Below are 13,260 nucleotides of genomic sequence, written 5' to 3'. Positions count from 1 at the left end.
TTTGCTGCCTCTGTGGACACAGGACTAAGTGCCTGCGTTCTTTGTTGGAAAGATGTGAATGCTTTGAAAATTGTGCCCCAGATCGTCTACCGTGTAGCTGGTGCTGGGCAGAGAAAGCCAGTGGAGATGGAGGAGGGAGCTGTGTCCCAGAGAACTGTCCTGTTCATTTCACAAATGGAAAGATTGCACCGCTCGACTGGCTTTCTGCTGGAATTCAGTATGGGAGTGTCTTTGTAAAGCTCAATCCTCCACCACTGCTGCATTCTCTCCCCCTCGGTCCCTGCATTAACCAAAGGCTCTGGGACTGGGAGGGGAGGTGGTGGCTCTAGGTGCTCAGGAAGGGAAATAAATTGTAGTGAAGTCATCCATTCAACAATAAAGTCGTGAAAGCCATTTGCTGTTCTTTAATTCTTTGCTGCTGGTAAGTGCCGGGCTTCTAACTGCTAAGGTGCTGGAGGGTGATGCAGGCAGCTCTTGCACAAGGAGATGGCTCTCAGGCAGAAGGCCGAGGCCCGTGCAGAGCAGGGAAGTGGTGGAGCCCGCGGGGCACAGCCTTCTGCCAGATATACTGAACCCTCGGCTTAAGAGTGCTGCCCTCAGGCCCATGCTTTGTTAAGAGAAAACCCGCTTTAACACTGGCGGGGGAGCTGCGAGCACCATAAGAAAGCACGCTCTCTGCGTGCTTTCGTTTCTAGGGCACTCCCTTGCCGCACGGACACCTCTTAACGCCGCACGGCCGCCATTGACGGGGGCACCGCTTTCCCCAAGTGTGGGTGGGCCCTCCGCGGCCGCCTGCGCTCTTCGATTGGCTGAGGGCGGGGCGGAAGGAAGTGTTTCCGTGGAGACGGCCGGGCTGGGCGATGGCGGTGCTGTGACGGCGGGAGGTGCGGACATGGCTGGGGCCACGGGCCCCACTCGGGGCGGGTGGAAGGTGACGGGGGCCCGGGGAGAGGGGAGCTGACCGGAGCGGGTCATATGGGAGTCGTTTCAAGAGGGAAGGGGAAAGCCCGGCCCCTGGGGCCTCCTTGAGGAACGGTGAGGTAGGCGGGATGCCCCAGGGGGGACGGGGCTGGGGCTGTACTGAAGCGAGGACTGAGAAGGGGGAGGAGAGTGCCGCGCTCTTTCTTCCTCCTGTCCCATGGGGTGATGCCGTAGAGCTGGCTCCCGCCCTCGGCGCTGGGTCACCCAGCGGCGGGGAGGGGGAGAGCAGGGTGTCCCCGCGCCAGCCCGCCGGCGTGCAGTAGTCGTGGGGCGCCGTGTGCCCTGTCCTGCCTGTGTGAGGGGTTAGCGGCTGCTCCCAGCCACGTGCCGAGGGTCTGGCCAGGGCACAGCCCCTCGCTGGCCAGGTCTGGTCTGCGAGCTCCCCAGGACCCACTGGATCAGAGTAGCATCTTACCTGGCTTCATTTCCTTGTGTCTTTAATAGTCATAGGGTCTTCAGGAGAAAATGTGTAAAGGTCACCTGAAACCCCTTTATGGAGTCTAACTGCAGGTGTGTGCAGTTCTGAGCCTGTTCTCTGGGGGACAGAGTTCCTGGAGAACTCGGGTTACTACAGAAAAGAAGTAGCATTAACTGGAAGAACATGCCCTACCTCTAAAATTTCTGCCTCTGCAGTTCTGCTTTTTGGGAAGCATTTGGTAACTTAACAATTGAATTTGTATTAATGACAAGTCATATGTTGTTTCTTAGCGCTTTATCTGAAAAGAAGAAATAACCGGTAACAGCAGCAAGATTGTCTCTCCCCCACCCAGGCTATGCAGGAGCAATGGAGGATTCTGATGAAGAAACCTTTGATGTAGCCATGTGAGTATGCTATGATCTGCGTCAGACTTTAAATAAGCTTATTACTAGTTAAAAACTCTCCATAGGAATATAATTACACAAATGAATTTACACCCCACTGGTTTGCTGATTCTTCCTCTAGAAGAACAAGGGCGCAGAATGTCAAGCTGCAGGAGGGAATATCATAGTTCAGAGTTTAGTTGAAGTCAAACTAAAAGTAACTGCAATGGGCATAGCACTAGGTCTTTCTGGCTGAGTGATCAAAATAAGCACTACAAGGCTGAACTGCTTTTTTTTTATGTTCACTTTAAAATTTCTGCCTCCTTTTCAAGAGCATATGTTGTCTTATGTCATAGATTCTAAGAAACTATTCCTCTGTGTTTAAATATGCTCCTTCTAGACATTTGAGACCATTTACAGCTGACCTCTGCTCTGGAGACAAGCTGAGGGATCTGGGTTTATTTGGCCTGTAGAAGAGAAGGCTCCAGAAAGACCTTAGAGCAGTTTCCAGTGCCTACAAGAAACCTGGAGAGGGGCTTTGGAAAAGGGCCTGTAAGGAGAGGACAAGGGGGAATGACTTTAACCTGACAGAGGGGAGATTGAGATGAGATGTTCTTCCCTGTGAGGGTGCTGAGGCGCTGGCACAGGTTGCCCAGAGAAGCTGTGGCTGCCCCATCCCTGGCAGTGGATGAAGCTTGGAGCAACCTGGTCTAGTGGAAGGTGTCCCTGGCTGTGGCAGAGGTTGGAACTGGATGAGCTTTAAGGTGCCTTCCAACCCAAACCAGTCTGGGATTCTATGACCTGAACCAAGTTTTACACTGATAAAATTTTACACTGCTTTGCCCCACATTTGGCTGACATACTCTTTTCCTGAGGCTTGTGGCAAAAGAGGATGTGTGCTTGTGCCTTGGTCTCTCTAGTTGTTTGTTCTTTCAGTGTACAGACTGTCACAAACGGCCACATGCTGGGGCTGCTGCAACAGCCCAGGTTGTGGTGGCCTAGTTGTACACAGTAAGGCTTAAACCACAAGATTGGTGAGCCTGTGTTTCTTTCGTATGCAGATGCACATGTGTTGTGTAGAGAGATGGAAATGCTGCTTTTTTGAAACAGATAAAACTCCCATTATTTGTCTTACAAGATTTAAATTAATACTTTAAATTTTCTATTGCTGTTAAATTAAGCTCTATAACTAGTAGTAGCTTTCATTTGGAGTAGGGAAAAGAGTGGAAATTACCTGTAGCAAAGTCCTTTTCTTGAATGTAAGCTAGAAGGGATGAGCCCTTTTGCCTGAATCCTTAACTTGATGTTCACGGCACCTCATGTTTCCACTGTTCTGTGCCAGCACCTCTCCTGATGGTGGTGTGCCCCCTCGTGGAAAAAGAGCCTTTTCAGTCTCTTGCCTTGGCTTTGCTCATCTCCCAAGGCTTAACAGATCAGGAATGGTGCTTCACTTGGTAATCAAATGCCTTTTTAAGTCAAATAGAGTTTTGTTTTTCCTGGTCAGAATGAGCCCTATGGCTCATTATAGTTGGTTAAAATGTTATTCAATTAATTTCACTAGAAAAGTAACTGTAATGAGTTTTTTAAAACCTATCCTGAAAGAGTGTTCTGCTCTATTTACCAAAGAGAAATTTGAGAGAGGCTTTTAATTTAATTTAAATGGTGCTTTCACTGATCAAAGCTATTTTTCTTCTTAAAGACAAATGTCCTATGAGTCTTGTTTCCCTCATGTGTGAAAACAAAACCCTGACTTTCATCTCCTGGAGAATATAGGAAGAGTTCATCCCCCACTAAAGGTGAACTGTGAATGCCAAGGAGATCCTGTGAATTATTTACTGTGACTGAACAAGCTGTGCAGTAATAGATTTAGCAGAGGGATCCAGAGTCCTGCAATGCTGGTACCAAAGGTTTCTTCCCTGGATTACTTCAGATCCATAATGAGGTTTAGTTTTTAAATTTACTCACTACAGAATGAGCATAGGAGATTAGGCCATTTACTTGTAGTGTGTAGAGATGTTTCTTGCATAAGAAGAATATTTAAATTGCTTCTGTTGTGTGGTATTTCTGTATCTATTGAATTTAAGTGCTTCCACAAGATCAAGTATTTCAAAATATTCTCTAGAATGTCTAGACTTCTGTGATCACTTTGCAGAGTTTACACATCGAAGTCAGCAGAAGGAAAGCTTGTGGTAGCAGCTGGGAAACACTGGGCTGGAAAACACTTAATTTCTTTTCTTCTAATTTCACTCTTTACATGCTTCTGCACCAGAACTGGAATTACCTTGGTAGTAATGCCAGTGAAACAACATGGGTTTTTTTTTTCAATTAGGCACCTTACTGGGTGAAATAGAGTAGAGGCCTGATGAGAGTCCTATGAAGCAGTCTTATCGTCAGTGCTGTGGATTATTTTGTAGGTTGAAACCAGGGAATTATTCAGTAATTTTTTAATTGCTACTGAAGTAGTTTTTAATTATAACTTTTAAACTTTTATTTCTGCTGTGCTAGAAATACAGCTTTATGCAGTATGGTCTTTCTTTGCTTTCAGCTCTTCCTTCTCTGATGCAGAGTTTGATGCAATTGTTGGGAATCTGGAGGATATCATAATGGGTAAGCTCTGCAAGTACTTGTAGACAACAAGATGCATGCTTCACATATTGCAAGCTGCTCTTCTGTTAGGAGACATACAGAACTAAAATAGCCCCTGCCTGCTTCATGGGAGTTTTTCTTCCTTTGTTCCCATGATCCCTAACTTGGTAGAATAGGAAAAATATACGCAAAATTCTTTTGTGTGTTGTTTGCACAACAGTGCACTTATTAATCTTGAAAGTTATTCTCTGTACAACTACAATATGTTGCTTCTTAAATAAGCAGTAAAGATAGTTGTAAATCTCACATAGAAAACAAGGCTGCCAGGGATTTTTATACGCTCTTCTAAAGGGGATGGCAGAGGCTGAGATGCAATGTTCCCTTCCTCAGCTCTTCCCAAACCTCTCCTACCTTGTTTGTTGGGATAGTCTTAAAAGCTGCAACAGTTTGTCCAGACAATTTGCTGTCATGCCTAGCTGTTGCTGCTGTAATCTGGAATATAAAGTGCCTGCCCTGCAGTTTTAACATGTTCCATGTTCTGTCTCTGCTGAACGTTGGGAACAGTTTATTTTCTCTGTTTCTGCAGCACCCCTGCATAGCTGGAGATGGGTGTCATCACATCTTGTCACTTTCCTCTTTTTGAGACTGTTCTTCCAAGTTGATTGTGTTGCCTGTAACATATGCATGCATACAGTCGTAAGGTGGCAGGAGCTGTTCACAGCAGGAACATGGAATGGTGTCAATCTCATCATGTTAGCTTAGGCAGTTTTAGGTGCTAAATTCTCAGAACCGTCATGTTACCTGAGAAGTCAGTCTGCATGGAGGTACAAGATACCAAGACACAATTTGTGCCAGTCAGCCACCAGCTGTTTTATGAGAATAGCACATTAGCTTTCCGACCACATCCTTTCCAGAGAGAGGTAGATTCTGCAGCCTCAATTGCCTAGTGATGTGATTGAACCTGGAGAAATGCTAACAAACTGACTTTGAATATGCTAAGGTTTAGCAAGCTGAGACTGCTGTGTTTTAACACTGTGTTAAAGCAGTAAGCTCACTGCCCTGGACTTCAAGAGAGCAGACTTTGGCCTCTTCAGGAACCTGCTTAGTAAGATTCCATGGGAAACAGTCCTAGAGGGCAGAGAGGCCCAAGACTGCTGGTTGATACTCAAGGATCACCTGCTACAAGCTCAGGAGCATTGCATCCTGACTAGAAGGAAATGCAGCAGGAGGGCCAGGAGACCTCCATGGATGCATAAGGAGCTGCTGAAGAAACATAGAGGGGAATAAAGAAACTTATGAAAGGTGGAATCAAGGACAGGCGGCCTGGGAGGAATACAGGGACATTGTCTGGGAAGCTGGGGACCAGGTTAGGAAACCGAAGGCCCAGTTAGAATTAAATCTGGCAAGACTGTGAAAGATAACAGGCTTCTGTAGGTATGTAGCAAATAAAAGACAGGCTAGGGACAACGCAGGCCCCCTCCAGAAGCAATCAGCAGAACTGGCTACCCTGGATTTGGAGGATGCTGAGGTTCTGAATGACTTCTTTGCCTCAGTCTTCACTGGCAAATGCTCTGACCATACCACCCAAGTCTTGGAAGGCAGATGCAGGGACTGTGAGAATGAAGACCTTAGGCGCACTGTAGGAGAGAATCAGGTTCAAGATCATCTGAAGAACCTGGATGTACACAAGTGCCTGGGACCTGATGAAATCCATCCGCAGGTCCTAAAGGAGCTGGCAAATGAAGTTGCTAAGCCACTGTCCATCATATTTGAAAAATCATGGCAGTCAGGTGAAGTTCCCAACAACTGGAAAAAGGGAAATATAACCCCATTTTCAACAAGGGGAAAATGGATGACCAAGGGAATTACAGATCAGTCAGTCTCACCTCTGTGCCTGGCAAAATCTTGGAGCAGATTCTCCTGAAAGGCATGCTAAGGCACATGAAAAACAACAAGGTGCTTGGTGACAGCCAGCATGGCTTCACTGAGGGGAAATCCTGCCTGACCAATTTGGTGGCCTACTATGGTGGGGCTATGGAACTGATGGACAGGGGTAGAGCAGTTGATGTCATCTACCAGGACTTGTGCAGAGTGTTTGGTACTGTCCTGCACGACATCCTTGTCTCTGAACTGGAGAGACATCGATTTGATGGATGGACCACTGGGTGGATAAAGAACTGGCTGGGTGGCTGCATGCAGAGTTGTGGTCAGCGGCTCAGTGTCTGGCTGGAGACCAGTTATGATTGGTGTCTCTCAGGGATCGGTGTTGGGACAGATCTTGTTCAACATCTTTTTTGATGACATGGACAGTGGGATTGAGTGTGCCCTCAGCAAGTTTGCCGATGACACCAAGCTGTGTGGTTCGGTTGATACCGTGGAGGGAAGGAATGCCATCCAGAGGGACCTTGACACGCTTGTGAGGTGGGCTGATCCACCCTTACGAGGTTTAACCATGACAAATGCAAGGTCCTACACCTGGGTCAGAGCAACCCCAGGCACAGCTACAGGTTGGGCAGAGAAGAGATTCAGAGCAGCCCTGCAGAGAAGGACTTGGGGGTGTTGGTCAATGAGAAAATGAACATGAGCCAGCTTCAGTGTGCACTCACAGCCCAGAAAGCCAACTGCATCCTGGGCTGCATCAAAAGGAGCATGACCAGCAGGTCGAAGGAGGTGATCCTGCCCCTCTACTCTGCTCTTGTGAGACCTCACCTGGAGTATTACGTACAGTTCTGGTGTCCTCAACATAAAAAGGACATGGAGCAAGTTCAGAGGAGGGCCACGAGGATGATCAGGGGACTGGAGCACCTCCTGTATGAAGATAGGCTTAGAAAGTTGGGGCTGTTCAGCCTGGAGAAGAGAAGGCTGCGTGGAGACCTCATAGCAGCCTTCCAGTATCCAAAGGGGGCCTGTAAGGGTGCTAGGGAGGGACTCTTCATCAGGGACTGTAGCGACAGGACAAGGGGTAATGGGTTTAAACTTAATCAGGGGATGTTCAGGTTAGATATAAGGAGGAAATTCTTTACTGTGAGTGTGGTGAGACACTGGAATGGGTTGCCCAAAGAAGTTGTGAATGCTCCATCCCTGGCAGTATTCAGGGCCAGGGTGGATGCCATTGAGTGGCATGGTTTAGTGTGAGGTGTCCTTTCCCATGGCAGGGGGGTTGGAACTAGATTATCTTAAGGTCCTTTCTAACCCTAACCGTTGTATGATTCTGTAAGTAAACTTTACACTTATATCTGTTCTATTGAATTTGGTGGTCACCTACAACATTAATTTTTATTCTTGCTTCCTTCTACAACTGGAAGAGAATTCCCTAGCAATCAAAAATGAATCTGGGAATTCCATAAATATTTTTAATTCAAGAAAAAAAGAATTTTGAGATCTTGTAGTGAAGAATTTTAGTAATTTTATTAAAAAATACATATGTTTTGCTGACTTGAGCACCTGAACAAGAAGGTGTTTAGAATAAATAACCTTATTAATGAAGCATAGAGTAGGAGCACATCTTTGCTAATACTAAATGTAAGTGAAACTTCTGAGAAGTAATTATAGACCTTGTTAGGTGGATGTGTTGGTCCCATTCCATTCTGAATGCTGTCAGAACACAGATGTGCTGCTGTCCTGTTGACGCCGCTCTCTAGCTGGAGCAGCGCTGCTCTCCACCAGCAGTCTCGTGTCTTCTCACAGATGGGTCAGCAGTGGTGGCTCAGTAGCAGCTGTAGGACTGGTGTGCCGGACCCCGCACGTGTGCTGGGCTCTGTGGGTACAACAAGGGAGCAGAGGACTAGTGAATATGGGGTTTGTGTTCAGAAAGAATGACTGAACTAACTGTGTGATGCATTTTTGTTGTGGCCCAGATGACGATTTCCAGCTAATGCAGAGGACTTTTATGGAGAAGCACTACCAGGCATTTGATGACTCAGAAGAAAATAAGCTCATCTATACTTGTATTTTTAATGAATATGTAAGATACTATTTTCCTATTTTTTGCATGTATTATTTTTTACTTTTCTTGAGGCCAGTGTCAGTTCCTGTATTTCCCTCTTTATGAACTACTGGTTTTATATGGAGCAGAGCCAACATGCTGCCTGCTGTCTCCTTCTGACACAGTCATGATCTACGAGCAATATGTTTTCTGGAGGCCTGGTTCCTTGCCCTTTTTTTCACCTGAAAATTTCTATAGATGTTTTAGAAGTCGTATAACTCTCCTAAATAGAAATCTAGCCTGTTGCTGTAGTATGTACTGTGTGCATAACAAAGTTTGTTCTTTTCCAGTAGCAGTATTTCATGTACTGGACACTTCAGTTGCATTCTTCATGCCAAGCATAATTATGAAATTATAGCAGCCTACTATTCAGTACTATCCAATGAGTTAAAAATAATTTGTTGCTGGTACATATAGCATTTGTTGTCAGCAATATTACCAGAAAAAATGTTCAGCTCTGCCTCGGTGGTGGTCTAGCAATTCCCAGCCAAGGAATCTCCAGTTGTTTGCCCAGTGAGGATAATACAAAGTGCCAGTAAGGTGTCATTGTAAGGAAGATGTGCTGTTTTGGAATCTGCTCCTGAAATTTGTTATGTGATGTTATAGGGGTGGTTTGTTTGGTTTTTTTTTAGATCCGTTTAGTAGAGAAATACATTGAAGAAAAGTTGCTTGAACGGATTCCTGGTTTCAATATGACTGCTTTCATAATGTCACTGCAGTAAGTGTCTGCTTTGTTTTTGATTTGGGGATGATTTATGAGACTCTTAATTCTTTTTATCTACATTAAAGCTGTGGTTTCAAAGTTCTCCCTTTAGAAAGAGGTTCGTCATGAATTAAAAAAACAAGTATTCATGCAGGCAATGACTGACCACTTTTCTTGCCTTTAGCATGTCCTGCTACTCTGAATCTCTGAACTGTCATGCTGAAATATATCAGATTTTAAGGGGTAGGAAGAGAAATCAGAATGAGAACACTGGAGGCTTTTCATAATCACTGTCACTTTGAAGACAGGCCTTGAAAGGTTCCCTCTTGTTTATCACAGCTATAGTGTGGGACACTTAAATAGCCTGGTAGTCTTTTAAGAGGCTTGTGCTGAAATGCTTTTACTGAAATATTTCTTGTACAAAATATGCAGAGAAGACTTTGGTTTTTCTTAATCATTGCATTTGGTCACTTCAGTTTAACCAGCTTCATGAAGAGATCACTTCTGTAAGACCACTGGTTTTCCCCTTGAATAAGAGAATCAAATGTAGGTGAGAACTGAATATCTTAAAATATTAGATTCTTTTTTCTTGTAATAGGACATTAAGAAATTACTATGAACTCACTTAGACTGTTTAAGTTAAAGCTCCTTTTAAAGAAATTAATTAAATTTAATAAAATATAAAAAAAAAAACCCACAACAATAAAACAATAAAAAAAAACAGCCTTAAACTATTAAGAAAGTCTTGTTGAAATATTTACAAGGGCCTGTAGGGACAGGACAAGGGGCCGTGGCTTTAACCTGGCAGACGGGAGATTAAGATGAGCTCTTAGGCAGAAGTTCTTCCCTGTGAGGGTGCTGAGGCCCTGGCACAGGTTACCCAGAGAAGCTGTGGCTGCCCCATCCCTGGCAGTGTTCAAGGCCAGGTTGGATGGGGCTTGGAGCAACTGAATGAGCTTTAAGGTCCCTTCCAACACAAACCAGTCTGGGATTCTGTGACAAGCTGAGAAGGGAGCACAAGAGCTTTCTTCCAAATGTTTTCATCAGAAGTCCTCTACCAAGTAGCATCAACACAGTCCCTCACTCTTAAGGGATGTGTATGATTCTATGCCTCTCCCCAACCTTTCCCACAGCTAAGGTGCTGTCTGGCAGGTTCAGGGCTAGGTAAAGGCTAGTTGAGTGTTACTTCCGTTGACTTACAGGTCAGTTTCTTTGTCTGGATTTCAGGGACTGATGTGAAACAGTTATGTCTTGGATTTAGATAAATGTAATGTATTAATGTACTTGGATGTGAAATACTGCAAGATAATATTTGGCTAAAGTTTTGCTTTATTTTAGACATTCTTGTTTAAATTTTGATATTGTCTACTCTTCCCAGTATCCCCTTTTACCCTCAAGCCATTTTAAAATAACTATCTCTCACACAATTTTCTAATTCCCCAAATTCTTCTCTCTATAGACAGCACAAAGATGAAATTGCAGGTGACATATTCGATATGCTTCTCACATTTATTGACTTTCTGGCTTTCAAAGAAATGTTTCTGGATTACAGAGCTGTAAGTATGTCACATTGTTTATTTTCACTGGTATAATGGCTGTTGGTTTTGTGTAGCTCTGTCTGAGAGTACCGAAGGTCATGTTACTATAGTAGGCAGCAGCATTTATTCAAAGGCTGTATCAGGGTCAAAAGGAAAAGAACTTCACTGAGTGGCTGTTTAAACACAAACCGCACTTTTAATGATTTCTAGAAAACATGAACGAAGCTGGTATGTGGAGCAGTTCTTCAGAAACACATTCTTTGTACATCTTTGAACATTGATTTCCAACTGAATTTCAGGAGACACTTTCTCACTGTGAGGGTGACCGAGCACTGACAGAGGTTGCCCAGGGAGACTGTGGAGTCTCCATTCTTGGAGATACTCAAAAGCAGTTTGGACATGGTCCTGCGTGGCCCTGCTTGAGCAGAGGGTTTGGACCAGGTGACCTCAAGAGCTCCCACCTTGACCATCCATACTTTTTTCTCTTCTTCCCACTCCCCACTCATCCAAACTTAGTTTTTTAAGCTTATTCCATTTGTATTTCTCTTCCTTTCTGTCCAGGCTGGAGAAACAAACAAAACAAAAGTATTAAGATTTTGGGATAAGCTTTTTCCTAGGGAAATGCAATACATGTAAAGGCTCTCCAGTCACACTACATGTCAAGCCACATTTGACAAAGGAGCAAAAGAGTCAAAGTTGCTGTCAGTTAAGCCTTCTGACGCCTCCTGCACCCCTTAAAGTGTCATGAAAATGAGGGCAGGTTGAGGAGGAAGAGGTAGTCCATGTCTCAGCAGCAGGTGTAGCTTCAGCTGGGGTTTGCACCTTTGAGGTCTCCTGAGAGGCAGACCACAGAAGCAAGATCTCCCTTGTTCCCTGAGTGCTGCCTGAGTGTTCTTGACTGATGTGAGCAAGAATCTGCTCTGCCCTGGCCAGCAGAGCAACAGTGACCTTGCTCCAGGGCTTCCTGCAGAACCTCTTCTTGAAGTTTGGATTCACATTCAATCTCAGATGCTCAGGTAATGTGTAATTTTATACTGATTTGGTGCAGCCAACAGAGTGTGTATTGCCCATTTTAGTTTTTGCACTGCTTATTCCAAAACAGCACTGAGTCACAGATTTCTTTTTCTCCCATGTTTCTAGGAAAAGGAAGGCCGAAGTGTGGATTTAAGCAGTGGGCTAGTGGTGACTTCACTAAACAAATCATCAATGTCCTCCTCCTAGAACAGTTTATGCAAGACTTTGCTTCTGCAGATGAAGAATCCTGGAACTTTAAAGGAATCCTGTTGACATATTTTGTAATTGTAGAGCTAAAGTAATGGTTTGCAGCTAAAATTGAAAATATCCTGTCATTGTTTTTATTGAAGTACATTTTCATTCTTTTTCTGTTGCAGTTGTTTCAATTAATTACTTCAGTCAATGGCAGTGTGAGTAAGTACCTCGGCAGTTACATTCTGTTAGGAGTTCTGCTGTATTTTAAACAAGGCCTCTTCTTAATTCAGAGGACACAAGGCATGGCTGGGGGTGAATTCTTTTGATGGGGAATTGTATCTTGGTGATCCCTGCAAGACCTGCCTGCCTCTGTGCTGCTTTCTCCTGTCTGTGTTCCTATGGGCCTCTGTTCCCAGGATAACTCGTCCCTCTGTGACACTCCTGTTACTCATCCCTGTTTCAATGTGCTTTCAATCAGGCAGAGATAATTCGTCCCTCTGTGACACTCCTGTTACTCATCCCCGTTTCAGTGTACTTTCAGTCAGGCAGAGGGGCTTTTTTAAAGAGATTAAATGTCTCTATATATGAACTACCTGTGTGGAAGCCTGGCTTCATGTTTAAGAGTTTTAATGTTGTCATAATAATGCTTGCAAAGGCTAATTTTCTTACTGTTACCAATTTATATATATATATAGTTGTGGAAATGTGACCCTTCATTTCACTCACTGAACACCAAGCAGAGACTGGTGTATCAGGGACTGATGCAGTTTGTCCAGTTCCTTTTCGGTTCACACCTTCCATTAATGCAATTACATTTTCTGAGCCTACCCCTGTTCAGGAGCTGTTAGACTTTCTCCTGTGTGGCACATGCAGTGCATTTTGCAGTGTGGCTCACTGTGCTCCAGCTTTCAGTGTAGCAAGATCTGGAAATAAATTGAACTTGTTCCATCTATTTTTATTAGCCTGTACGAGGAGGGTGTGAAGGGAAGAGCTGCTGTATTTGGCTGGGCATCACTTCTAGTTCTGACAATCACCAGCCCATGTCCCCAGAAAGCGGAAGGTGAATTTGTGATCTGCAGTGCAGGGGAACAGTATGGCTCCGTATTCTCCCAAGCACTGATCTGGGGTATGTTCCCAGAGCAGCTGCATGCATGGTTTTTATATTTGAAGACCACCTGCACCAAGGGGCAAAACTGACTTGCTGGTTCATAGGTGGTCCTGTGAGCTCCAGGCATGTGAGCGGTGGTGAGCCTAGACGAAGGAGTGCATCCAAGCCTTGGCACCTCTTCCACATTTTTGTGGTCTTGTATGCCCACTACATGTGTGTGTGCATGGATGTGAAACAAAGCAAGGTGAACCACACAGGCCTTCCTCCTCCTCCCTTCGGGCTGGGCTATAGGAAGGGGCAGTCCCCTCTTGCACTAACATTCCTGGTGCCCGCTCCATGCTGTGCTGTA

At 44.8% G+C, this 13,260-nt stretch overlaps 1 protein-coding gene across 1 annotated transcript; it reads left to right on the top strand.

The window, feature by feature from the left end:
* The first annotated feature begins 863 nt into the window (after nucleotides 1-863).
* ARL2BP (ADP ribosylation factor like GTPase 2 binding protein) lies at nucleotides 864-12,041 on the top strand. Its single transcript, XM_061445398.1, has 7 exons — nucleotides 864-884; nucleotides 1,690-1,803; nucleotides 4,328-4,389; nucleotides 8,226-8,332; nucleotides 8,986-9,071; nucleotides 10,516-10,612; nucleotides 11,735-12,041. Exons 2-7 carry the CDS (start codon nucleotides 1,766-1,768, stop codon nucleotides 11,813-11,815), a joined length of 471 nt encoding a protein of 156 aa, XP_061301382.1. The 5' UTR covers nucleotides 864-884; nucleotides 1,690-1,765; the 3' UTR covers nucleotides 11,816-12,041.
* The last annotated feature ends 1,219 nt before the right edge of the window (nucleotides 12,042-13,260 follow it).

This window comes from Pezoporus flaviventris, unplaced genomic scaffold (assembly GCF_033815535.1).
Source record: "Pezoporus flaviventris isolate CSIRO_AGI_PZ_B2104156 unplaced genomic scaffold, CSIRO_AGI_Pfla_v1 ptg000004l, whole genome shotgun sequence".
Classification (NCBI taxonomy): domain Eukaryota; kingdom Metazoa; phylum Chordata; class Aves; order Psittaciformes; family Psittacidae; genus Pezoporus; species Pezoporus flaviventris.
The sequence above is the reverse complement of the archived record's forward strand: the minus strand, read 5'-3'. Positions and strand labels throughout refer to the sequence as shown.

What these genes read in the sequence shown, in the direction of transcription:
- ARL2BP (XM_061445398.1), top strand. Translation starts at nt 1,766, where the DNA reads ATGGAGGATTCTGATGAAGAAACCTTTGATGTAGCCAT. An exon ending in GAAACCTTTGATGTAGCCAT is followed by an intron (nt 1,804 to 4,327) that starts GTGAGTATGCTA and finishes CTTTGCTTTCAG; the next exon opens with CTCTTCCTTCTCTGATGCAG. An exon ending in TGTTTCTGGATTACAGAGCT is followed by an intron (nt 10,613 to 11,734) that starts GTAAGTATGTCA and finishes CCATGTTTCTAG; the next exon opens with GAAAAGGAAGGCCGAAGTGT.